The sequence below is a fragment of the Oncorhynchus tshawytscha genome, linkage group LG13, assembly GCF_018296145.1.
Source record: "Oncorhynchus tshawytscha isolate Ot180627B linkage group LG13, Otsh_v2.0, whole genome shotgun sequence".
Classification (NCBI taxonomy): Eukaryota; Metazoa; Chordata; class Actinopteri; order Salmoniformes; family Salmonidae; genus Oncorhynchus; species Oncorhynchus tshawytscha.
Window position 1 is genome coordinate 11,784,212 of NC_056441.1, and position 26,401 is coordinate 11,810,612.

Consider the following 26,401-nt stretch of genomic DNA (forward strand, 5'->3'; position numbering starts at 1 on the left):
ACAGGCCGTTTTATCAACAGTGAAACGTTCAGGGAGTTTTATCGACAATGAAAGTACAGGCCGTTTTATCAGCAGTGAAACGTTCAGGGAGTTTTATCGACAATGAAAGTACAGGCCGTTTTATCAACAGTGAAACGTTCAGGGAGTTTTATATCAACAGTGAAAGTATAGGCCGTTTTATCAACAGTGAAACGATCAGGGAGTTTTATCGACAATGAAAGTACAGGCCGTTTTATCAACAGTGAAACGTGCAGGGAGTTTTATCAACAACTAAGCTAAATATCTTGATGTCTTGAAGTGGCGGCTTATCTCCCTGGCTTGGCTGCCATCCCTCTCTGGGAGAGCTGAATTCGTGTAAAGTTCACGATTAAAGGAGATGATAACACAAAGAGGATTTCTGAACTATTCATTAGCTTGGCAAAACAAAAAAATAGCAACATCTTAAAGACATCCAAAGTCTGATTTTAGAGGCTTCCCTTTGCCTCTCCCGACACATAGGATGACCAATATCCCTCAGTGAAAGATGAACCAGACAATGTAGCCCTACCCCGTCCCCTTCTGTTATTTGTGAAGGTAGTGGATAGAAAGTGACAGAATGTCATTGGCCGAGTAATGAATTGTTTGCTCACCGTCGTGTCCCTTAATCCATTAATTGTATAGATCATTTCTATTTGGCTGCTCAGCATGCTTGCTATAGGGTACGCTGTGCACCCAGCAGAGCTGGCAAAGCCAAGGCCCTTCATTTAGTAAGCAGTAATTGAGCTGTCAGAATGCGGAACACAGGCATGCCTAGATATACGTCACCTAGATAGAATACAGATTCTGTTTCTCTGAGCCCATGATGACACTGGCCGCCCCAAAACTCAACGGTCACAAATCCCATTTCAAATCAAATCATATTATTCACATACACATATTTAGCAGATGCTATTGGTCACATACACATATTTAGCAGATGCTATTGCGGGTGTAGCGAAATGCTTGTGTTCCTAGCTCCAACAGTGCTAGGAACAATTCACAACAATACACACAAATCTAATCTCCCATATGTAAACATTATTAAAGTGAATAGTGAATAGTGAATAATGTCTATGTATATAGGGCACCAGCCTCTAAGGTGCAGGGTTGAGTAACCGGGTGGTAGCCGGCTAGTGATGGCTATTTAACAGTCTGATGGCCTTGAGAGATAAGCTGTTTTTCCGTCTCTTGGTCCCAGCTTTGATGCACCTGTACTGACCTCACCTTCTGGATGGTAGCAGGGTGAACAGGCCTTGGCTGGGATGGTTGATGTCCCTAATTATCTTTTTGGCCTTCCTGTGACCCCTATGGTGCTGTAGGTGTCCTGGGGGGCAGGTAGTGTGCCCCCTGTGATGCGGGCGGTGCAGTTGCCGTACCAGGCGGTGATACAGCCCGACAGGATGCTCTCGATTGTGCATCTGTAAAGGTTTGTGAGGGTCTTAGGGGCCAAGCCAAATTTCTTCAGCCTCCTGAGGTTGAAGAGAGGCTGTTGCGCCTTCTTTACCACACTGTCTGTGTGGGTGGACAATTTCAGATCATTGGTGATGTGTACGCTGAGGTACTTGAAGCTTTTTACCTTCTCCACTGCGGTCCGGTTGTTGTGGATAGGGGGGTGCTCCATCTGCTGTTTCCTAATGTCCACAATCATCTACTTTGTTTTGTTTTGTTGACGTTGAGTGAGAGGTTGTTTTCCTGGCACCACTCCACCAGGGCCCTCACATAACCTCCATGTAGGCTTTCTCGTTGGTAATCAGGCCTACAACTGTTGTGTCGTCTGCAAACTTGATGACTGAGTTGGAGGTTTGCATGACCATGCAGTCATGGGTGAACAGGGAGTACAGGAGGGAGCTGAACACACACCCTTGTGAAGCCACTGTGTTGAGGATCAGCGAATTGGAGGCATTGTTTCATACATTCATCACCTGTGGGCAGTCGTATAGGGCAGGCTTCAGACCCAGGGCCCAGAGCTTAATGATGAGCTTGGAGAATACTATGTTGTTGACGGTATAGCTATAGTCAATGAACAACATTCTTGTCCAGATGGGATAGGGCAGTGTGCAATACTATGGTGATTGCATCGTCTGTGGATCTATTGGGGCAGTAAGCAAATTGGAGTGGGTCTAGGTTATCAGGTAAGGTGTAGGTAATATGATTCTCAACTAGCCTCTCAAAGCACTTCATGATGAAAGAAGTGAGTGATAGGGGGCGATAGTAATTTAGTTCAGTGACCTTTGCCTTCTTGGGTACAGGAACAATGGTGGACATCTTGAAGCATGTGGGAACAACAGACTGGGATAGGGAGAGAATGAATATGTCTGTAAACACTCCAGCCAGCTGGTCTGCGCATGCTCTGAGGACGCGGCTAGGGATGCCATCTGGGCCGTCAACCTTGCTAGGGTTAACACGGTTAAATGTCTTACTCACGTCTGCTACGGAAAACGAGAAACCACATGCCTTGGGAGCTGGCCATTCGGTGGCACTGTGTTATCCTCAAAGCTGTCGAAGAAGGTGTTTGGAGCAAGACCTGTATACCCTGCCACATACGTCTCGTGTCTGAGCCAATGAATTGCGACTCCACTTTGTCTCTGTACTGACGTTTTGCCTGTTTGATTACCTTGCGGAGGAAACAACTACACTGTTTGTATTTTACCATATTCACAGTCACCTTGCCATGGTTAAATGTGGTGGTTCGTGATTTCAGTTTTGCGCGAATGCTGCCATCTATCCACAGTTTCTGATTCGGGTAGGTTTTAATAGTCACAATGGGAACCACATCCGCTATACACATCCTGATGAACTCAATCACTGTTTCAGTGTATACGTCAATGTCATTCTCAGAGGCTCCCCGGAACATATCCCAGTCCGCATGATCAAAACAATCTTGAACCATGTATTCCAATTCGTCAGACCAGCGTTGAATAGACCTTAGCACGGGTACTTCCTGTTTGAGTTTCTGCCTATAGGAAGGGATGAGCAAAATGGAGTCATTATCTGATTTGCCGAAGGGAGGGCTGGGGGCCTTGTTGGCATCCTGGAAATTGGAGTAGTGGTGGTCGAGTGTTTTAGCAGCGCGAGTACTCCAGTCAATGTGTTGATAGAACTTCTTTAGCGTTTTCCTCAAATTTGCTTTGTTAAAATCCCCAGCTACAATAAATGTGGCCTCAGGATATTTGGTTTCCAGTTTGCACAAAGTCCAGTGTAGTTCCTTGAGGGCCGTCGTGGTATCGGCTTGAGGGGGAATATACACGGCTGTGACTATATAACCAGAAATAATTATCTTGGGAGATAATACTGTCAGCATTTGATTGTGAGGTATTTTAGGTCGAATGAACAAAAGGACCTGCGTTTCTGTACGTTATCACAATCACACCATGAGTAGTTAATCATGAAACATACACCCTCGCCTTTCTTCTTTCCGGAGAGTTCTTTATTCCTGTCTACGCACTGTATTGAGAACCCAGCTGGCTGTTTGGAGGGGACAGTATATCCGGAAAGAGCCATGATTCAGTGAAACAGAGTATTTTACAGCCCCTGATGTCTCTCTGGAAGGAGATCCTCGCCCTGAGCTCATCTACTTTATTGTCCGGAGACTAAACATTAGTGAGTAATATACTCGGAAGTGGTGGATGGTGTGCACGCCTCCTGAGTCGGACTAGAAGTCCACTCCAAATACCTCTTCTCCGCCGGCGGCCTCTGAGATAAGTTCAATCGCCCTGGAGGGTTCGAACAAAGGATCCAATTCTGGAAAGTTGTATTCCTGGTCGTAATGCTGGTGAGTTACCATTTCCCTGATATCCAAAAGTTCTTTCTGGTTGAATGTAATAACGCAAATAACTTTCTGGGCTAATAAAGTAAGAAATAACACAACAACAACAAAAAAATGTTGCTTAGGAGCTAGAAGCAGAGCTGCCATGTCTGTCGTCGCCATCTTGCTTCTCTATGTCCATATGTGGTTGTCACGGTGTAAATGTGGAAACAGACCAAGAAACCCTAAAGCACATTGACAGATGGAGACAGGAGGGACTAGCTAGGGAGACTGACTTTGAGGAATTTTTAATACCACTCTTACAAAATACACAGGGAGCGAGGGCAGTAAAGGGTTCATGACCTTATTACTATGCTACTTAGACACTGTGCTAGAGTGAGACATACAGGCTTGGACGTGGGGGGTGTGTGAGTGTGTAATCGGGTGTGTAAGCACCAAGTTACCAGACACTGTGTGAGGTCTCTGTCTACTATCAGGCCAGCTGCCTTCACCACTGGGTGCCAGGAGCACTGAGAACAAGACTCCCCGCGGTGGAGACATACACAGACACACAAACAGACACACGCTGAAACAGAGACACACACAAGCATACTGTACACACACATACTCTCTCTCTTTATCTCTCGCTCTTTCTCTCTCTCTCAATTCAATTCTCTCTCTCTCGTTCTCTTGCTTTTGATCTCTCTTTCTCTGTCTCTCGCTCTCTCTCTTTATCTCTTTCCCTCTTTCTCTCTTTCTCTTTCTGTCTGTCACACAAACAAACATATACTTACACACATCATGCAGTCCATACACACACACACACACACACACAAATACACACAAACTGGCATATGTACACTACCATTCAAAAGTTTGGGGTCACTTAGAATTGTCCTTGTTTTTGAAAGAAAAGCAAAAAAAAAAGTACATTAAAATAACATCAAAATGATCAGAAATACAGTTTAGACATTGTTCATGTTGTAAATGACTATTGTATCTGGAAACGGCAGATTCTTTATGGAATATCTACATAGGCGTAGGAAATTTCTAAGTGATCCCAAACTTTTGAACGGTAGTGTACATAGAGAAAGAGACACACACATATAGCCTTCTACAGCACAATACTATCACAGAATAATGCCCTTGATTCTCTCCTCCCTCACTGAACCCATTGCGTACATCTGTCCCCTCTGTTTATGTCACAGTCCCCCGATCCCGTGTCACACCTCCATCCACCTCTCCTCCTCTCCTTTCCTCTACAAAGTTTTCCGGTACTTTCTTTCTCACCGTGGTACCCTGACCTTTAGATGGCCACTATATCACTGACTGGGTATCACCTGTGAGCCTGTTTGTTCCTGCGGCTAAAGGCTGCACAAACTAATTACGGAAGATGCCACTTGAAATCATGCAGAAAATTGCCTAGATCTATATATTCAGGACAGCACAAGGGTACGCAGTTTTAATCACACATTTCTATTTAACCGTTCATTGGTGCTCTGTTTTGTCTCTCTCTCTCTCTCTCTCTCTCATTATCTCTGTCTATCTTTATATCTCACATTCTCTCAGTCTTTATCTCTCTCTCTCTCTCATTACCTCTGTCTATCTTTCTCTCTCATTATCTCTGTCTATCTTTATATCTCTCATTCTCTCAGTCTTTATCTCTCTCTCAATTCAACTCAATTCAATTTGCTTTATTGGCATGACGTAACAATGTACATATTGCCAAAGATTATTTTGGATATTTACAATATAAAAAATGAGAATCAAAATTGTCAACGGGACAACAGTAAAAACAATAACCAAGTGTTAAAATAACCTTACATTCAACAATAACAATAAGCATACAGTAGAGTACATGTGCAGGTTGATTGGTCTGTCAGACACTGTCCCTCAACTTATGGCAGGCAGCAATGTAGTGCGCTGCCAACCCACAGCTCTCTGCGTCCTCCCCCAATAGGACGGGTAGCCTATTCTCATCAGAGAGGCCTTTGAAACCTTGAATTAGGGTTTCAAATTTGGGGAAATTACACTCTCTAATTGTTTTATATATTTTACATTTTGTCAGGAAATGTAGCTCTGTCTCAGGTTCTGCTGTGGTGCAGTGGTTGCACAGCGTTTCCTCTACAGGGAGCCAGGTTTTCCTGTGTCTACCCTTCTCAATGCAAGGCTGTGCTCACTGAGCCTGTGCTTTGTCAAGGTTATTCTAAGGTTTTGATCAGTAACCATGGTCAAATATTTAGCCACAGTTTAGGGCCAGAAAGCACCGCAATTTTGCTTTGTGTTTGTGCTTTGTTTGTGCTTACAGATCTGTGAGAGACAGAAATCTTGCTTGTTTGTAGGTGACCAAATACTTATTTTCCACCATAATTTGCAAATAAATTCTTTTTTTATTTTTTATCCTACAATATTGCGCAAAGGAACACATCTTTTTCTGTCAATACAAGTTATTTTTTTCAGTTTTAACCAAATGTGATATCGACCAATTTTGAGGGGATCAATTAGTTGTTGTATTTCGGATTTGTATCAAATGATCAATCCTACAGAGTCTCTGCCTCTATTGACATAGCTCTGTTTCTTGATGGCACAATTACCTCTCTGTAGCCTGTGGGACAGTGACCTCTCTGTAGCCTGTGGGACAGTGACCTCTCTGTAGCCTGTGGGACAGTGACCTCTCTGTAGCCTGTGGGACAGTGACCTCTCTGTAGCCTGTGGGACAGTGACTTCTCTGTAGCCTGTGGGACAGTGACCCTCTGTAGCCTGTGGGACAGTGACCTCTCTGTAGCCTGTGGGACAGTGACCCTCTGTAGCCTGTGGGACAGTGACCTCTCTGTAGCCTGTGGGACAGTGACCCTCTGTAGCCTGTGGGACAGTGACCCCTCTGTAGCCTGTGGGACAGTGACCTCTCTGTAGCCTGTGGGACAGTGACCTCTCTGTAGCCTGTGGGACAGTGACCTCTCTGTAGCCTGTGGGACAGTGACCTCTCTGTAGCCTGTGGGACAGTGACTTCTCTGTAGCCTGTGGGACAGTGATCTCTCTGTAGCCTGTGGGACAGTGACCTCTCTGTAGCCTGTGGGACAGTGACCTCTCTGTAGCCTGTGGGGCAGTGACCTCTCTGTAGCCTGTGGGACAGTACCTCTCTGTAGCCTGTGGGACAGTGAGTGACAACGTCAGCCTTACACCATGTCTCCTGCAGAGTGATGATGTCAACATCTTTAAGATTTTTGTTGAACTCCAGTGCTAAACTCTTCAGTCCAAAGGTTGATGAGTTTAGGCCCTGAATGTTCCACATGCTGACTGATAGGTTGATGAGTTTAGGCCCTGAATGTTCCACATGCTGACTGATAGGTTGATGAGTTTAGGCCCTGAATGTTCTACATGCTGTCTGATAGGTTGATGAGTTTAGGCCCTGAATGTTCCACATGCTAACTGATAGGTTGATGAGTTTAGGCCCTGGATGTTCTACATGCTGACTGATAGGTTGATGAGTTTAGGTCCTGAATGTTCCACATGCTGACTGATAGGTTGATGAGTTTAGGCCCTGAATGTTCCACATGCTAACTGATAGGTTGATGAGTTTAGGCCCTGAATGTTCCACATGCTGACTGATAGGTTGATGAGTTTAGGCCCTGAATGTTCCACATGCTAACTAATAGGTTGACGAGTTTAGGCCCTGAATGTTCCACATGCTGACTGATAGGTTGATGAGTTTAGGCCCTGAATGTTCCACATGCTGACTGATAGGTTGATGAGTTTAGGCACTGAATGTTCCACATGCTGACTGATAGGTTGATGAGTTTAGGCCCTGAATGTTCCACATGCTGACTGATAGGTTGAAGAGTTTAGGCCCTGAATGTTCCACATGCTGACTGATAGGTTGATGAGTTTAGGCCCTGAATGTTCTACATGCTGACTGATAGGTTGATGAGTTTAGGCCCTGAATGTTCCACATGCTGACTGATAGGTTGATGAGTTTAGGCCCTGAATGTTCCACATGCTGACTGATAGGTTGATGAGTTTAAGCCCTGAATGTTCTACATCCTGACTGATAGGTTGAAGAGTTTAGGCCCTGAATGTTCCACATGCTGACTGATAGGTTGATGAGTTTAGGCCCTGAATGTTCCACATGCTGACTGATAGCAATTTCATGTTGCAAAGAGAAAGAATAGCAGTCAGAAATACACTAACTACTAACTAATAAGTTGTTAAGAGTGAGATAAACAGGATAACAGTTAACATTCTTTCTGTTGCATATATAAATATTCGTATTCATTGAACAAGTAAATTCTAGTACAATAGGTGTGTGTGTGTGTGTGTGTGTGCGTTCGTGCGTGCGTGCGTTTAGTGCAGATATATTGGAGGAGCTGTTTCTCTCACTCTCTCTGTCTGTATCTCTCTATCACTTCAATTCAATTCAAGGGGCTTTATTGGCATGGGAAACATGTGTTAACATTGCCAAAGCAAGTGAGGTGGATAATATACAAGAGTGAAATAAACAATAAAAATGTACAGTGAACATATATATAGAAAGCCCTTCTTGCCTTGTCTCTCAGATCGTTCACAGCTTTGTGGAAGTTACCAGTGGCGCTGATGTTTAGGCCAAGGTATGTATACATTTTTGTGTGCTCTAGGGCAACGGTGTCTAGATGGAATTTGTATTTGTGGTCCTGGCGACTGGACCTTTTTTGGAACACCATTATTTTGGTCTTACTGAGATTTACTGTCAGGGCCCAGGTCTGGCAGAATCTGTGGAGAAGATCTAGGTGCTGCTGTAGGCCCTCCCTGGTTGGTGACAGAAGCACCAGATCATCAGCAAACAGTAGACATTTAGGCCGGGTGCTGCAGACTTTTCTAGTGCCCGCGCCAGTTCTGTGATATATATGTTGAAGAGGGTGGGGCTTAAGCTGCATCCCTGTCTCACCCCACGGCCCTGTGTGAAGAAATATGTGTGTTTTTTGCCAATTTTAACGTCATAATTGTTGTTTGTGTATTTGGATTTTATAATGTCTTATGTTTTTCCCCCAACACCACTTTCCATCAACTTGTATAGCAGACCCTCATGCCAAATTGAGTCAAAGTCTTTTTTGAAATCAACAAAGCATGAGAAGACTTTGCCTTTGTTTTGGTTTGTTTGGTTGTCAATTAGGGTGTGCAGGGTGAATACATGGTCTGTTGTACGGTAATTTGGTAAAAAGCCAATTTGACATTTGCTCAGTACATTGTTTTCATTGAGGAAATGTACGAGTCTGCTGTTAATGATAATGCAGAGGATTTTCCCAAGGTTACTGTTGACGCATGTTATTGGGGTCAAATTTGTCTCCACTTTTGTGGATTGGGGTGATCAGTCCTTGGTTCCAAATATTGGGAAAGATGCCAGAGCTAAGGAGGATGTTAATTAAAGAGTGTTAGTATAGCCAATTGGAATTTGTTGTCTGTATATTTGATCATTTCATTAAGGATACCATCAACACCACAGGCCTTTTTGGGTTGGAGGGTTTTTATTTTGTCCTGTAGCTCATTCAAGGTGATTGGAGGATCCAGTGGGTTCTGGTAGTCTTTAATAGTTGATTCTAAGATTTGTATTTGATCATGTATATGTTTTTGCTCTTTATTCTTTGTTATAGAGCCAAAAAGATTGGAGAAGTGGTTTACCCATACATCTCCATTTTGGATAGATAATTATTCGTGTTGTTGTTTGTTTAGTGTTTTCCAATTTTCCCAGAAGTGGTTAGAGTCTATGGATTCTTCAATAACATTGAGCTGATTTCTGACGTACTGTTTCTTGTTTTTCCGTAGTGTATTTCTGTATTGTTTTAGTGATTCACCATAGTGAAGGCGTAGACTCAGGTTTTCCGGGTCTCTATGTTTTTGGTTGGACAGGGTTCTCAATTTCTTTCTTAGATTTTTGCTTTCTTCATCAAACCATTTGTCATTTTTATTCATTTTCTTCGGTTTTCTATTTGAGATTTTTAGATTTGATAGGGAAGCTGAGAGGTCAAATATACTGTTAAGATTTTCTACTGCCGAGTTTACACCTTCACTATTACAGTGGAACATTTTACCCAGGAAATTCTCTAAAAGGGATTGAATTTGTTGTTGCCTAATTGTTTTTTGGTAGGTTTCCAAACTGCATTCCTTCCATCTATAGCATTTCTTAATGTTACTCAGTTCCTTTGGCTTTGATGCCTCATGATTGAGTATTGCTCTGTTCAAGTGGACTGTGATTTTGCTGTGGTCTGATAGGGGTGTCAGTGGGCTGACTGTGAACGCTCTGAGAGACTCTGGGTTGAGGTCAATGATAAAGTAGTCTACAGTACTACTGCCAAGAGATGAGCTATAGGTGTACCTACCATAGGAGTCCCCTCGAAGCCTACCATTGACTATGTACATACCCAGCGTGCGACAGAGCTGCAGGAGTTGTGACCCGTTTTTGTTGGTTATATTGTCATAGTTGTGCCTAGGGGGGCATATGGGGGAGGGAATGCTGTCACCTGCAGGCAGGTGTTTGTCCCCCTGTGTGCTGAGGGTGTCAGGTTCTGGTCCGGTTCTGGCATTTAGGTCGCCACAGACTAGTACATGTCCCTGGGTCTGGAAATGATTGATTTCCCTCTCCAGGATGAAGAAGCTGTCTTCAAGTATGGGGATTCTAGTGGGGGGATATAGATAGCACACAGGAGGACATTTTTCTCTTTTAAGATAATTTCCTTTTGAATTTCTAGCCAAATGTAAAATGTTCCTGTTTTGATTAATTTAATAGAGTGAGTTAGCTCTGCTCTATACCAAATTAGCATCCCCCCTGAGTCCCTTCCCTCTTTCACACCTGGCAGTTTGGTGGATGGGATAACCAGCTCTCTGTAACCTAGAGGGCAACCAGTGTGTCTGTCTCCTCTATACCAGGTTTCTTGCAGGATGACAATGTCTGTATTACCGATTTCTTTGGTGAAGTCCGGGTTCCTGCTCTTTAGGCCAAAGGCAGATGACCTCAGGCCTTGGATATTCCAGGATGATATAGTGAAGGCTTTGTGTTCCATAAAGTGTCCGAAGTTGTTGGACGTGGTTTGGCCTCAGGCCAGTAAGTGTGAGCAGAGCCTGCTGAGCATCTGGTACATGCCATTGGCTCGGGCTAGTGTAAGAGTCGGGGTTGGGCCTGTTTGCCCGCTCACTACCTGGGCGTATGTGTGACTTCCATGTTGAGGCCCTCTTTGCGGGGGTGGGGTGCATGGGGTGGTCAGGAGTGGCATAGGTCTGATCTGAGGGGGCCTAAATGGGGTATGGGCATGGTTGACGTGGGGGGGGGGTGTTGATTGGTTGGGGTGGGGGTGTGGATGTGTCTGGGGGTGCTGTGGTCTGGATGTAAGTCCTCTTGGTGTGGGTCCTCTATGTGTAGGTCCAGGGGGTGGTCCCGCAGGTCTGGGAGAATGTCTCACTGGTCTGGGTGGGGTGTCTATTGATCTGTTTCTCCTGTGTGAAGTGTTGGGGATACGTTTGAGAGTGATATCCTTTAGAGTCCGGGCAAAGGTGGGCACTGCTGCCTTGTAGAGGTGGACCTGGTCATAGAGGCTGTTCAAGTCCAGGGTGGAGTGGTGGGCCAGGAAAACATTTTCAAATATGACACTTCATTCTGCATCACTGCACATTTACAGTACATACAGTAGTGAGGTAACATGAATACATACAAACTGTTGTTGCCATTTATGTACAGTGAGTGGCTTTGACCATATTTTACTGGGCACAGATGTCAGTTCAACATCAAATTTTGAGGCACAGTCATGGGAAATACTTGCGTTTACCCACTGTATTGTGGCAGGGTGGAAGTTTTTTCGTGGTAGCAGGGTGGAGATAACCACTTGTGCGTTGGGGAAAGTAGAAGAAGATTTTTCAATCACTCCCTTCAGTGCTGTGGCCACCCTTTCCTGCTATGCTCTCAGGTCGTTTGTGCCTGTGTGTATTATTATGTGGCTAGGTGACCCTAGTTGGTCCTCAGACAGAAGGTCTAGGGCGGCTGGGTGTATTACCATGTGGCTGGATGACCCTAGTTGGTCCTCAGACAGAAGGTCTAGGGCGGCTGGGTGTATTACCATGTGGCTGGGTGACCCTAGTTGGTCCTCAGACAGAAGGTCTAGGGCGGCTGGGTGTTTGGACACCAGAGTTTAGAAACACTGTGTTTGGGATTATATTATACACTGTGTTTATATTATATATTTTATATTTTATATTATATTTTATATTATATATTTTATATTATATATTTCCCATTTGAGTCCATAAGGAGTACAATTTGTGTCTCGTGTTTGTCCTCAGTGGGTGTGGGGGGTTGTCAGAAGGGCTATCAGGGCGGCTGACAGGGGGGTGCTCAGAGGCAGTGGGAGTCGCTGGGCTTGGGGTTCTTCATTTGTCTGTTCTGCTGTGATGTCGACTCTATGGTCAGGGTCTGGTGTGGACTGTTCTGCTGTGGTGTCGAGACTTTTGTCGGGTGCTGAGGTGAACTCTTCTGCTGGCTTCTCTGTGGGGGTGGCCACCTCTAGTGGGTTGTTCTCTGTCACACGCCATCCCCCTCACCCTCTCCTCCAGCAGTCTGATCCTCTCTTCTAGTGCTCTGTTCTTCTCCTGCTCCTGCTCTTTCTTCTGTTGAAGTTGTCTCACCACTGTCCAGAGTGCAGATATGTCTCTCTCCACCTCCAGCAATCCGGGTCTGGTTAAACTTCTTAGGGAGGATGTTCCCTCGGGGGGATCAAATCAGCGGGTAATCAGCGGATATTTTAGAGCGTCACTGATCGTTTTTCGATAAAATTCAAACTTTCATTAAAACACACATGCAAGGTATTGAATTAAAGCTACACTCGTTGTGAATCTAGCCACCGAGTCAGATTTGTAAAATGCTTTTCGGCGAAAGCATGAGAAGCTATTATCTGATAGCATGTAACACCCCAAAAGACCCGTAGAGGATGTAAACAAAAATAATTAGCGTAGTCAGCGCTACACAAACCGCACAATAAAATATAAAACATTCATTACCTTTGACCATCTTCTTTCTTGGCACTCCTTGATGTCCCATAATCAATACTGGGTCTTTTTTTGGATTAAATCGGTCCATATATAGCCTAGATATCGATCTATGAAGACTGTGTGATAAACGGAAAAAAATAGCGTTTCATAACGTAACGTCATTTTTAAAAGTTAAAAAGTCGACGATAAACTTTCACAAAACACTTCGAAATACCTTTCTAATGCAACTTTAGGTATTACTACACGTTAATAAGCTATAAAAATCATCAGGAGGCGATGTAAATCGTTAGCTGGTCGTGTGGAAAAAATGTCCGGAAAAACACAGAGACAATGCCTCGAGTTGGTGGTCGGAGGGAATCGGTTCCCTTTGGTCGGATCTACCAAGAATCAAATCAGAATCAAATGAGAAGACTCTATACATCCTGTGGAAGCTGTAGGTACTGCAAGCTCGGCCTCATTTAATACGGTTCACCTTTAACAATTCATGGAAGTGGCGCATGGATATTTTTTTCCATCTCCAGTGATCAGATTTTCCTGCGCTTTTCGATGAAACAGACGTTCTGTTAGAGTCACAGCCGTGATTTAAACAGTTTTAGAAACGTCTGAGTGTTTTCTATCCACACATACTAATCATATGCATATACTATATTCCTGGAATGAGTAGCAGGGCGCTGAAATGTTGCGCGATTTTTAACAAAAAGCTGCGAAAATCCGCAGCCTCCCTAAGAGTTAAGAGGGTGTTGTGCTGGACTGTTGTCTGGGTCTGTGCTGACTGGAGTGTAATCACCTGCTGTTCCAGCTCCACCTGCCTTACCTCCAGCTGGATGAATTTATTCTTCATTTCACTGAGGGAGTAGTACTCTGTGCTGGGAGGTTGACTGGGGGTTGCTTGTCTGTGGGGTTATATAACGAAGAGGTCTAGTCTGACCCGCTCGGGGTGGGGGTATCTTTATCAAGGGAGAGCTTCTCCTGCTGGGCTAATTCTTTAATTAGGTGAAAGTCCAGCTGAAACTGTTTGCGGTTACCCTGTACCATTACTGTTCCGGACTTATAGAGATTTATATTAGCTGACTCAGAGTCCTCGTTGTCAAGTATCCTGAGTTTCCACCCCTCGTTAACACCCCCTCTCTTAACAGAGGCGTAGTGTGTTAATATAGCACTGTGCCATGCCAGAGGATGGTTTGTGTGGAAGATAAGGTTGCTGATGTTCCCATTTTTGTAATAGTCTGCAAAAAGTCTCTCCTGATTTTCCATAAGGAGCTTCATTTTGTAATCTTTTCTTGCCTTATCATTCTTTACATACACAGGGTACTGTATTTTAATTACATCTGAACAGCGGGAGGCAGCTTCTAAGGCCCCTCCATTTGGTTAGAGTAGACTGTTTGACTCTCCTGCCATTGTTGGGCTAATGGGCTTTGACACCTCTCACTTGACACGTCAGTGCTAGTTGAAGCTGTATCAAGCTTAGCAGAATTATGTTAGAATTCAGTCCTTATAAAGTAATGTAGTGTATTTTTCTTCTTGGCTTTTGGAAATAGAATATAGTTTCAGACTAAACATTACTCACTCAGTTCCAGGTTGGGTGGTGTTTTCAGGTTTCTGTTGTTTTCCAGAGAGTTTGCTGTATAGAATAATAATCCTTGGTAGTCTTCCAGGTAATTCTGTAATTCCATCCAAAATCAGGTTGTAGGTTTTGAGTTTTGATTTGAAGTGAGGGTTATGTTGTAGAGGGTAGCATCCTGTATGTGTTCCTGACAAAAAAAATCAAATTATCTAACTTTATCTAACTATTTTTTGAAAAAAAACTGCTGAAAAATGCAGGAGCTCATCTGATCGTGACCTCTGCTCTGCTCTGATCTCTCTCTCTCTCTCTCTCTCTCTCTCTGTCTGTATCTCTCTCTCTCTCTCTCTCTCTGTCTGTATCTCTCTCTCTGTCGCTTTCTGTTTCGATGAGGATCTGTTATTGCTCTCCGATAATGAGATTGTAATAGGAAGTGTGTTGCTTTTATTAAAAAGAAAATACTCATTAGCAAAGTCGTATTGTGAAGAGGAAATCTTATTTCCACAATGAGAATGCTCGTTGCTCACAATGAGAATGCTCGTTGCTCAATGTTTCTTAATGCTATTCTCCCCATGTGCGCTAGCAGATGCTGGTTAGACAGTTGATTGACTCCATGTCTATTATTTCCTATACAGATGATTTGAAACATTAGTGTCAGAATTGGAGAATTAAAGAGACCGTGCCATTTGTTTTATTGTAGCTCACCAGGTCAAGGATATTAGATAACCTCTAAAGTGGCAGTCGTTCACATCTCTTATCATGACCATGACTCTGACATGATAAATACCCAGGAATGACTTTATCAGCTGCCTGGCTCACTGGCTCGTAGTACCACCAAACACTTCCTCATCTCCCCTGGAAAACAGAGAAATAAAGCAACACATAATGTTAATAAGGCAGAGAGTGACCCGGACGGTTTTTACTTCCTGTTTTAATCCTATGGCTACACTCTCATGTTTACTTCCTGTTTTAATCCTATGGCTACACTCATTTTTACTTCCTGTTTTAATCCTATGGCTACACTCTCATTTTTACTTCCTGTTTTAATCCTATGGCTACACTCAAATTTTTACTTCCTGTTTTAATCCTATGGCTACACTCTAATTTTTACTTCCTGTTTTAATCCTATGGCTACACTTTCATTTTTACTTCCTGTTTTAATCCTATGGCTACACTCTAATTTTTACTTCCTGTTTTAATCCTATGGCTACACTTTCATTTTTACTTCCTGTTTTAATCCTATGGCTACACTCTAATTTTTACTTCCTGTTTTAATCCTATGGCTACACTCTCATTTTTACTTCCTGTTTTAATCCTATGGCTACACTCTCATTTTTACTTCCTGTTTTAATCCTATGGCTACACTCTCATTTTTACTTCCTGTTTTAATCCTATGGCTACACTCTAATAGGCTTCCAGTCAAATCAAATTGTATTTGTCACACGCGTCAAATACAACAGACCTTACAATGAAATGCTTACTTACAAACCAACAATGCAGTTTTACGAAAATATCCCCCCAAAAAAGTAAGGGATAAGAATAACAAATAATTAAGGAGCAGAGGTAAATAACAATAGTGGGGCTTTATACAGGGGGTACCGGTACAGAGTCAATGTGGAGGCTTTATACAGGGGGTACCGGTACAGAGTCAATGTGGAGGCTATATACAGGGGGTACCAGTACAGAGTCAATGTGGAGGCTATATACAGGGGGTACCGGTACAGAGTCATTGTGGAGGCTTTATACAGTGGTTACCGGTACAGAGTCAATATGGAGGCTATATACAGGGGGTACAGAGTCAATGTGGAGGCAATACAGGAGGTACCGGTACAGAGTCAATATGGAGGCTATATACAGGGGTACCGGTACAGAGTCAATATGGAGGCTATATACAGGGGTACCGGTACAGAGTCAATGTGGAGGCTATATACAGGGGTACCAGTACAGAGTCAATGTGGAGGCTATATACAGGGGGTACCGGTACAGAGTCAATGTGGAGGCTTTATACAGGGGGTACCGGTACAGAGTCAATGTGGAGGCTATATCAATGTGGAGGCAGGGGGTACCGGTACAGAGTCAATGTGGAGGCTTTATACAGGGGTGGAGGCTACCAGGGGTACAGAGTCAATGTGGAGGCTATATACAGGGGTACCGGGGTGGAGGCCAGGGGTACAGAGTCAATGTGGAGGCTTTATACAGGGGTACCAGTACAGAGTCAATGTGGAGGCTATATACAGGGGTACCGGTACAGAGTCAATGTGGAGGCTTATATACAGGGGGTACAGAGTCAATGTGGAGGCTTTATACAGGGGGAGTCAATCAATGGAGGCTATATACAGGGGTACCAGGGGGTACAGAGTCAATATGGAGGCTATATACAGGGGGTACCGGTACAGAGTCAATGTGGAGGCTATATACAGGGGTACCGGTACAGAGTCAATGTGGAGGCTTTATACAGGGGGTACCGGTACAGAGTCAATATGCAGGGGCACCAGTGTCGAGGTAACTGAGGTAATATGTACATGTAGGTAGAGTTATTAAAGTGACTATGCATAGATGATAACAACAGAGAGTAGCAGCAGTGATAAAGATGGGGGGGGTGCAAATAGTCTGGGCAGCCATTTGATTAGCTGTTCAGGAGACTTATGGCTTCAGGGTAGAAGCTGTTTAGATGCCTCTTGGACCTAGACTTGACGCTGCGGTACCACTTGCCGTGCTAGTACATGACAACTGAAACCATAGCTTAAGGTCCATGGTGTGGTTTTCGAAAGTAGCACTCACGAACAATGACGTCCATTTCATATGATATATTACGTCCCGCAAATTTTTTTTTTTTTTTGCTGGGGGGTTATGTAACAAACTCCAATTGGTACAATATGAAATGTGAATTTGTAAGTGCTTAAGGTCCCATTCAATCTCTTTAATCTTTTACTGCAGTGCAGTGTTTCTTGGTCGTCTTTATCAAATCTACTTTGAAACAGAAGTATACACCTCACACACATGGTTATGGCTTTAAAAAAGGAAGACACCTTGTCACATATAGAGTTGAAATGCTTGGAATTTGGAGTTATACATCCTAATATTACACTATATACTATATATATATGTACATTACGGAAGACTCAATTATAACAAAACTGTTTGACATAGAAACACTGGATTTTCTGAGGTAACAACAACAACAAAATGTTTAAATATTAATACTATTCCTCCCATGGGGCCACTAGAGGGCAATTTGGTCATTTGACTGCAGGAAACAAATCTGGTTCAGATAGCAGCAGGCAGAATATTTAAAAGTATCATTCTCGGTAGGAATCTTAGGGCCATTCAACCTGACTTTCTCTATGTTCTGCCAATATTTCATTAATACGAGCACTCAATGTGAGCCAAATCCGTAGACCTAAAGTGCCGTCTTACACACACACACACACACACACACACACACACACACACACACACACACACACACACACACACACACACACACACACAGTGGCATTTGGCAGCATCTGTCTCTAATTAACCACAACTTTTGTGTTTGCCAGGTTGTTAAATGTCAAAATGTTAAATTAATAACCATTATTATTTATTTCTCTCTCCTTCTCTTTCTCTCTCTCTCTCCATCTCTTTTTCGTTTTGTTCCAGTGAAAACATGCGGCTCTAATCTTCAAGGTCCTGCTGGCACATTCACTTCTCCCAACTTCCCCATCCAGTATGAGTCCAACGCTCAGTGTGTCTGGATTCTCACCGCCACCAACCCCAACAAGGTAGGCTGGACTAACCAAGCGAGAGAGAGAGACAGAGAGAGAGAGCGAGAGAGAGAGAGAGACTGTAATGTAATACTAATCCTACCAATAGTATTAATGTGTTATTATGCACGCCCTTGGTAAATGCCCTGTAGTCCTAAACTCCATCACATATATAGTGCACTGCTTTTGACCAGATCCCTCATCCAGTGATGATCCAGTAGGGGGGGCAGGTGAAGAAGTGGGCTGCCACTAGATAAATCCCCACAACCCACCTCTCCACCTCCTCCTCCTCCTCCTCCCAGTCTCTGTTTTGTATTCCAGCCTCATTACTCACTACCCCACCCTCTCAGGGTTGCTTGCCTGCCTGCCGGCGTTGTCGTTGAGGCTCAGCAAAATGTGTGTCGGCTCTCTGGCTCATGGACCCTTTACCTGCTCCTCCTGGCCTTCCATAAGATCTGCTTCTGCCCTCCTCTCTCTCTCTCTCTCTCTCTCTCTCTCTCTCTCTCTCTCTCTCTCTCTCTCTCTCTCTCTCCTCTCTCTCTCCTCTGTCCCACCCACCCTCTCTCTCTCTCTCCTCTGCCCTCTCTCTCTCTCTCTCACCTCTCTCTTTCCTCTGCCTTCTCTCTCTCTCTCGCCTCTCTCTTTCCTCTGCCCTCTCTCTCTCACCTCTCTTTCCTCTGCCCTCTCTCTCTCACCTCTCTTTCCTCTGCCCTCTCTCTCTTGCCCCTCTCTTTCCTCTGCCCTCTCTCTCTCATCTGTCCCACCCAGACTCTCTCTCTCTCACCTCTCTCTTTCCTCTGCCCTCTCTCTCTCGCCTCTCTCTTTCCTCTGCCTTCTCTCTCTCGCCTCTCTCTTTACTCTGCCCTCTCTCTCTCGCCTCTCTTTCCTCTGCCCTCTCTCTTTCTCGCCTCTCTCTCTCCTCTGCCCTCTCTCTCTCGCCTCTCTCTCTCATCTGTCCCACCCACCCTTCTCTCTCTCTCACCTCTCTCACCTCTCTCTCTCTCTGCCATCTGTCCCACCCTCTCATCTGTCCCACCCTCTCTCTCTCTCTCTCTCTCCTCTGCCCTCTCTCTCTCGCCTCTCTCTTTCCTCTGCCCTCTCTCTCTCGCCTCTCTCTTTCCTCTGCCCTCTCTCTCTCTCTCACCTCTCTCTTTCCTCTGCCCTCTCTCTCTCTCTCTTTTTCCTCTGCCCTCTCTCTCTTGCCTCTCTCTTTCCTCTGCCCTCTCTCTCTTGCCTCTCTCTTTCCTCTGCCCTCTCTCTCTTGCCTCTCTCTTTCCTCTGCCCTCTCTCTCTCACCTATCTCTTTCCTCTGCCCTCTCTCTCTCTCGCCTCTCTTTTTCCTCTGCCCTCTCTCTCTCGTCTCTTTTTCCTCTGCCCTCTCGCCTCTCTCTTTCCTCTGCCCTCTCTCTCTCTCTCACCTCTCTCTTTCCTCTGCCCCTCTCTCTCTCTCTCTCTCGCCTCTCTCTTTCCTCTGCCCTCTCTCTCTCTCTCGCCTCTCTCTCCTCTGCCCTCTCTCCTCTCTCTCTCATCTGTCCCACCCTCTCTCTCTCTCACCTCTCTCTCTCCTCTGCCCTCTCTCTCTCGCCTCTCTCTTTCCTTGCCCTCTCTCTCTTCCTCTGCCTCTCTCTCTCTCTCACCTCTCTCTCTTTCCTCTGCCCTCTCTCTCTCTCTCTTTTTCCTCTGCCCTCTCTCTCTTGCCTCTCTCTTTCCTCTGCCCTCTCTCTCTCACCTATCTCTTTCCTCTGCCCTCTCTCTCTCTCGCCTCTCTTTTTCCTCTGCCCTCTCTCTCGTCTCTTTTTTCCTCTGCCCTCTCGCCTCTCTCTTTCCTCTGCCCTCTCTCTCTCTCTCACCTCTCTCTTTCCTCTGCCCCTCTCTCTCTCTCTCTCTCGCCTCTCTCTTTCCTCTGCCTCTCTCTCTCTCTCTCTGCCCTCTCTTTCCTCTGCCCTCTCTCTCTCTCCTCCTCTCTTTCCTCTGCCCTCTCTCTCTCGCCTCTCTCTTTCCTCTGCCCTCTCTCTCTTTCCTCTGCCCTCTCTCTCTCTCTCACCTCTCTCTTTCCTCTGCCTCTCTCTCTCTCTCTTTTTCCTCTGCCCTCTCTCTCTTGCCTCTCTCTTTCCTCTGCCCTCTCTCTCTCACCTATCTCTTTCCTCTGCCCTCTCTCTCTCTCGCCTCTCTTTTTCCTCTGCCCTCTCTCTCTCGTCTCTTTTTCCTCTGCCCCCTCTCTTCTTTCCTCTGCCCTCTCTCTCTCTCTCACCTCTCTCTTTCCTCTGCCCTCTCTCTCTCTCTCTCGCCTCTCTCTTTCCTCTGCCCTCTCTCTCTCTCTCGCCTCTCTCTTTCCTCTGCCCTCTCTCTCTCTCTCTCTCTTTCCTCTGCCCTCTCTCTCTCTCCTCTCTCTTTCCTCTGCCCTCTCTCGCCTCTCTTTCCTCTGCCCTCTTCTCTCTCTCTCCTCTCTCTTTCCTCTGCCCTCTCTCGCCTCTCTTTCCTCTGCCCTCTCTCTCTCTCTCGCCTCTCTCTTTCCTCTGCCCTCTCCCTCTCTCTTTCCTCTGCCCTCTCTCTCTCTCTCTCTCTCTTTCCTCTGCCCTCTCTCTCGCCTCAACTCTTTCCTCTGCCCTCTCTCTCTCTCGCCTCTCTCTTTCCTCTGCCCTCTCTCTCTCGCCTCTCTCTCTTTCCTCTGCCCTCTCTCTCTCTCGCCTCTCTCTTTCCTCTTCTCTCTCTGCCTCTCTCTTTCCTCTGCCCTCTCTCTCTCGCCTCTCTCTTTCCTCTGCCCTCTCTCTTTCTCTTTCCTCTGCCCTCTCTCTCTTTCTCTGCCCTCTCTCTCTCTCCTCTCTCTTTCCTCTGCCCTCTCTCTCGCCTCTCTCTTTCCTCTGCCCTCTCTCTCTCTCGCCTCTCTCTTTCCTCTGCCCCCTCTCTCTCTCTCTCTCTCACCTCTCTCTTTCCTCTGCCCTCTCTCTCTCTCCTCTCTCTTTCCTCTGCCCTCTCTCTCTCGCCTCTCTCTTTCCTCTGCCCTTCTCTCTCTCGCCTCTCTCTTTCCTCTGCCCTCTCTCTCTCTCTCGCCTCTCTCTTTCCTCTGCCCTCTCTCTCTCGCCTCTTTTTCCTCTGCCCTCTCTCTCTCGCCTCTCTCTTTCCTCTGCCTTCTCTCTCTCTCTCGCCTCTCTCTTTCCTCTGCCCTCTCTCTCTCTCTCGCCTCTCTCTTTCCTCTGCCCTCTCTCTCTCGCCTCTTTTCCTCTGCCCTCTCTCTCTCGCCTCTCTCTTTCCTCTGCCTTCTCTCTCTCTCTCGCCTCTCTCTTTCCTCTGCCCTCTCTCTCTCGCCTCTCTCTTTCCTCTGCCCTCTCTCTCTCTCCTCTCTCTTTCCTCTGCCTCTCTCTCTCGCCTCTCTTTCCTCTGCCCTCTCTCTCTCTCCTCTCTCTTTCCTCTGCCCTCTCTCTCTCTCGCCTCTCTCTTTCCTCTGCCCCCATCTCTCTCTCTCTCTCTCGCCTCTCTCTTTCCTCTGCCCTCTCGCTCTCTCGCCTCTCTCTTTCCTCTGCCTTCTCTCTCTCACCTCTCTCTTTCCTTTGCCCTCTCTCTCTCGCCTCTTTTTCCTCTGCCCTCTCTCGCTTCTCTCTTTCCTCTGCCCTCTCTCTCTCTCGCCTCTCTCTTTCCTCTGCCTTCTCTCTCTCTCTCGCCTCTCTCTTTCCTCTGCCCTTTCTCTCTCACCTCTCTTTCTCTGCCCTCTCTCTCTGCCCTCTCTTTCCTCTGCCCTCTCTCTCTCTCCTCTCTCTTTCCTCTGCCCTCTCTCGCCTCTCTTTCCTCTGCCCTCTCTCGCCTCTCTTTCCTCTGCCCTCTCTCTCTCCTCTCTCTTTCCTCTGCCCTCTCTCTTTCCTCTGCCCTCTCTCTCTCTCGCCTCTCTCTTTCGTCTGCCCTCTCTCTCTCGCCTCTCTTTCCTCTGCCCTCTCTCTCTCTCTCGCCTCTCTCTTTCGTCTGCCCTCTCTCTCTCGCCTCTCTTTCCTCTGCCCTCTCTCTCTCTCTCTCGCCTCTCTTTCCTCTGCCCTCTCTCTCTCTCTCGCCTCTCTCTTTCCTCTGCCCTCTCTCTCTCGCCTCTCTCTTTCCTCTGCCCTCTCTCTCTCTCGCCTCTCTTTCCTCTGCCCTCTCTCTCTCGCCTCTCTTTCCTCTGCCCTCTCTCTCTCGCCTCTCTTTCCTCTGCCCCCTCTCTCTCACCTCTCTCTTTCCTCTGCCCTCTCTCTCTCTCCTCTCTCTTTCCTCTGCCCTCTCTCTCTCTCTCACCTCTCTCTTTCCTCTGCCCTCTCTCTCTCTCTCTCTCGCCTCTCTCTTTCCTCTGCCCTCTCTCTCTCTCACCTTTCTCTTTCCTCTGCCCCCCATCTCTCTCTCTCTCTCTCGCCTCTCTCTTTCCTCTGCCCTCTCGCTCTCTCTCTCCTCTCTCTTTCCTCTGCCCTCTCTCTCTCGCCTCTCTCTTTCCTCTGCCCTCTCTCTCTCTCTCTCTCGCCTCTCTCTTTCCTCTGCCCTCTCTCTCTCTCTCGCCTCTCTCTTTCCTCTGCCCTCTCTCTCTCGCCTCTTTTTCCTCTGCCCTCTCTCTCTCGCCTCTCTCTCTCTCCTCTGCCCCCATCTCATCTCTCTCTCTCTCTCGCCTCTTTTTTCCTCTGCCCTCTCTCTCTCGCCTCTCTCTTTCCTCTGCCCTCTCTCTCTCTCTCTCTCTCTCTCTCTCTCTCTCCTCTGTCCCACCCTCTCTCTCTCTCTCCTCTGCCCTCTCTCTCTCTCTCTCTCTCTTTCTCTCTCTCTCTCCTCTGCCCTCTCTCTCTACATCACCCCAGCCTTTTGCATTCAAGGCTCCACATGCTGTTTTATGTGAGGCTGGATGATTATTTGTGGGGTTCCTCCTTTAACAGCTGCACTTGAGTTTAATCCACAGCTTTGATATTTGCTCACTAGAACACTGGAGAAAGATTGTGTGTGTATGTGTGTGTTTGTGGGTGCACGCGTGTGTGTTTGTGTGCGTTGGTGTGTCTGTGCAAGTGTGTGTGTTTGTGTTTGTGTGCCTGGGTGTATCCTACAGAAGGGTGGTGATTGTGGGGATCGAGGGTTCTCCTGGTTTTATGGGGATCCCATACTGTGGCTCTGCTGTCTGCTACCTCTCAGAGGTGTGCTCAGGAAGGAGAGAGAGAGAGAAATTGAGATGTGTGAAGGGAGAGGGGGATAGAGACTGAAAGGGAGGGAGGAAGGGAGGGAGGGAGGAAGGGAGGGGGAGAGAGATTTGCACATCATTACAACACTGTATATGTACATAATATGACATTTGAAATGTCTTTATTCTTTTGTAAGTGTAATGTTTACTGTACATTTTTTATTGTTTTATTATTATTATTTATTATTTCAATTTAGTTTATTATCCTTTTCACTTGCTTTGGCAATGTAAACATACATTTTCCATGCCAATAAAGCCCTTCAATTGAAATTGAAAAAGATTGAGAGAGAGAGACAGAGAGAGACAGAGAGAGAGAGACAGAGAGAGAGAAACAGTGAGAGAGACAGAGACAGAGAGAGAGACAAAGAGAGAGACAGTGAGAGAGACAGAGACAGAGAGAGAGACAGTGAGAGAGACAGAGAGATACAGAGAGAGAGACAGAGAGAGAGACAGTGAGAGAGACAGAGAGAGAGACAGAGAGAGAGACAGAGAGAGACCCATATTTATGCTTATTTATTTTATCTTGTGTCCTTTACCATTTGTACATTGTTAAAACACTGTATATATAATATGACATTTGTAATGTCTTTATTGTTTTGAAACTTCTGTATGTGTAATGTTTACTGTTCATTTTTATTGTTTATTTCACTTTATATATTATCTACCTCACTTGCTTTGGCAATGTTAACACGTTTCCCATGCCAATAAAGCCCCTTGAATTGACAGAGAGAGAGAGAGACAGAGAGACAGAGACAGAGAGAGAGAGAGAGAGAGAGAGAATGTGAGACAGTGAGAGAGACAGATAGAGAGAGAGAGAGAGAGAGAGAGAGAGAGTGAAACAGTGAGAGAGACAGAGAGAGAGAGAGAGAGACAGAGAGAGAGAGAGAGAATGTGAGACAGTGAGAGAGATAGAGAGAGAGAGAGAGAGACAGTGAGAGAGAGAGACATAGAGAGAGAGAGTGAGACAGCGAGAGAGACAGAGAGAGAGAGAGAGAGACAGAGAGACAGTGAGACAGTGAAAGAGACAGAGTGAGAGAGAGAGAGACAGTGAGACAGTGAGAGAGACAGAGAGAGAGAGAGAGAGAGAGAGAGAGAGACAGAGAGACAGTGAGACAGTGGAAGAGACAGAGAGAGTGAGAGAGAGAGAGAGACAGAGAGAGAGACAGTGAGACAGTGAGACAGTGAAAGAGACAGAGAGAGTGAGAGAGAGAGAGAGACAGAGAGACAGAGAGACAGAGAGACAGTGAGACAGTGAGACAGTGAAAGAGACAGAGAGAGTGAGAGAGAGAGTGAGAGAGACAGTGAGAGAGACAGTGAGAGAGACAGAGAGAGAGAGAGAGAGAGAGACAGTGAGAGAGAGACAGACAGGCAGAAATGGGGAGAGAGAAAGAAGTTTACGTATAAGAGAGAAAAACTGATAGCAAGAGAGACTGAGTGAATGAGAGAGCGAGGGAGGAAGAGAGAGGAGAGGAAGAGAGAGGAGAGGAAGAGAGAGGGGAGGTAGAGACAGTCGAGGAAGGCTGTTGTAAAGGGAAATGATGAACCTACTGGGAGCTGTTAGTGATGAACACACACAGCAGCCCCACATGGCACCTGGATTGATTCAACTCATAACCACATTTGTAATAAAAGAGGGTGGAAGAGCCCTGCGATTGCTGTCTCCATAGACCCCGGGCAGCGGCATGCCTCGTAATTGATGAGTAATTGACAATTATTTATCCACAGGCGATGACTGAAGGATTCAGGAACAAATTAAACATGTCATTACCCAGAGCAAATATCAAACAGCAGCGCCCGTAACGAGGCAGAATGAGGGAGATAAAGTTGAAATGCAGTCTTATGTCTAGCCAATGTTTTAGCTACATGTAGGTCTATGTATTCATTCCCATTAGCTTTGTTGTTTGCAAAGGTGGGTTAGAACACATCCAAATATTCTGTAGAAATGATTCAACAAATATTTATGAATATCCGTATATTTTAGTTCAATTACTGTATATTCAGGTGCCATATACTGTATCACCACAGACCTGGGTAAGATTGAAAATGTAAACTTTCAAATACTTTGATTGTTTTCTTGAGTCTGAGGCAAGACAGAGACTTACGAGACTTTTCCATTGGTTCCATTGTGGCAGGCAACCTCAAGCAAGCACAGATTCATTATTTCAAAGGTTTAAAATACCATTTGATCCCAGGCCTGATTGTTCCCTTACGTAGGAACAGTGTATGTTCTCTACTGGGTCTTTCGTTTGATATGAAGTTAGATACTCACTTTGGACTCATGGTTTTGTCGAAGCTAAAACGTTACTGTCCAGTCATAAAGTAGGAGAACAAACCAATTTCTCTCTTTATTCAGTGTCTTGTACTGACCTTCCCTATTGCCTGTCGTCTCTGTCGCCTGTCGCGTGTCGCCTCTGTCGCCTGTCGCCTCTGTCGCCTGTCGCCCCTGTCGCCTCTGTCGCCCCTGTCGCCTCTGTCGCCTCTGTCGCCTGTCGCCTCTGTCGCCTCTGTCGCCTGTCGCCTCTGTCGCCTGTCGCCCCTCTGCATGTCGCCTCTGTCGCCTGTCGCCTCTGTCACTGTCGCCTGTCGCCTGTCGCCTGTCGCCTCTGTCGCCTCTGTCGCCTGTCGCCCCTGTCGCCCGTGTCGCCTGTCGCCTCTGTCACCTCTGTCGCCTGTCGCCCCTGTCGCCTGTCGCCTGTCGCCCCTGTCACCTGTCGTCTCTGTCGCCTCTGTCGCCTGTCGCCTGGCACCTGTCGCCCCTGTCGCCTGTCGCCTCTGTCGCCTGTCGCCCCCGTCGCCTCTGTCGCCTGTCGCCCCTGTCGCCTCTGTCGCCTGTCGCCTCTGTCGCCTGTCGCCTCTGTCGCCTGTCGCCTCTGTCGCCTGTCGCCCTCTGTCGCCTGTCGCTCTGTCGCCTGTCGCCCCTGTCGCCTGTCGCCTCTGTCGCCTGTCGCCTGTCGCCTGTCTGTCGCCTCTGTCGCCTCTGTCGCCCTCTGTCGCCTCTGTCGCCTGTCGCCTCTGTCGCCTGTCGCCCCTGTCGCCCCTGTCGCCTGTCGCCTCTGTCACCTCTGTCGCCTGTCGCCCCTGTCGCCTGTCGCCTGTCGCCCCTGTCACCTGTCGTCTTTGTCGCCTCTGTCGCCTGTTGCCTGGCCCCT

The 26,401-nt window shown here is 46.4% G+C and overlaps 1 protein-coding gene across 1 annotated transcript in view; it reads left to right on the forward strand.

Annotated features, from left to right (window-relative positions):
* Positions 1-26,401, forward strand: part of LOC112246006 (CUB and sushi domain-containing protein 3-like) — a 385,088-nt gene that overhangs the window by 44,999 nt on the left and 313,688 nt on the right. Inside the window, exon 5 of the mRNA XM_042295029.1 lies at positions 17,976-18,097. Within this exon, the coding sequence (XP_042150963.1) occupies positions 17,976-18,097 (122 nt within the window). The remainder of the gene's footprint in view (positions 1-17,975; positions 18,098-26,401) is intronic.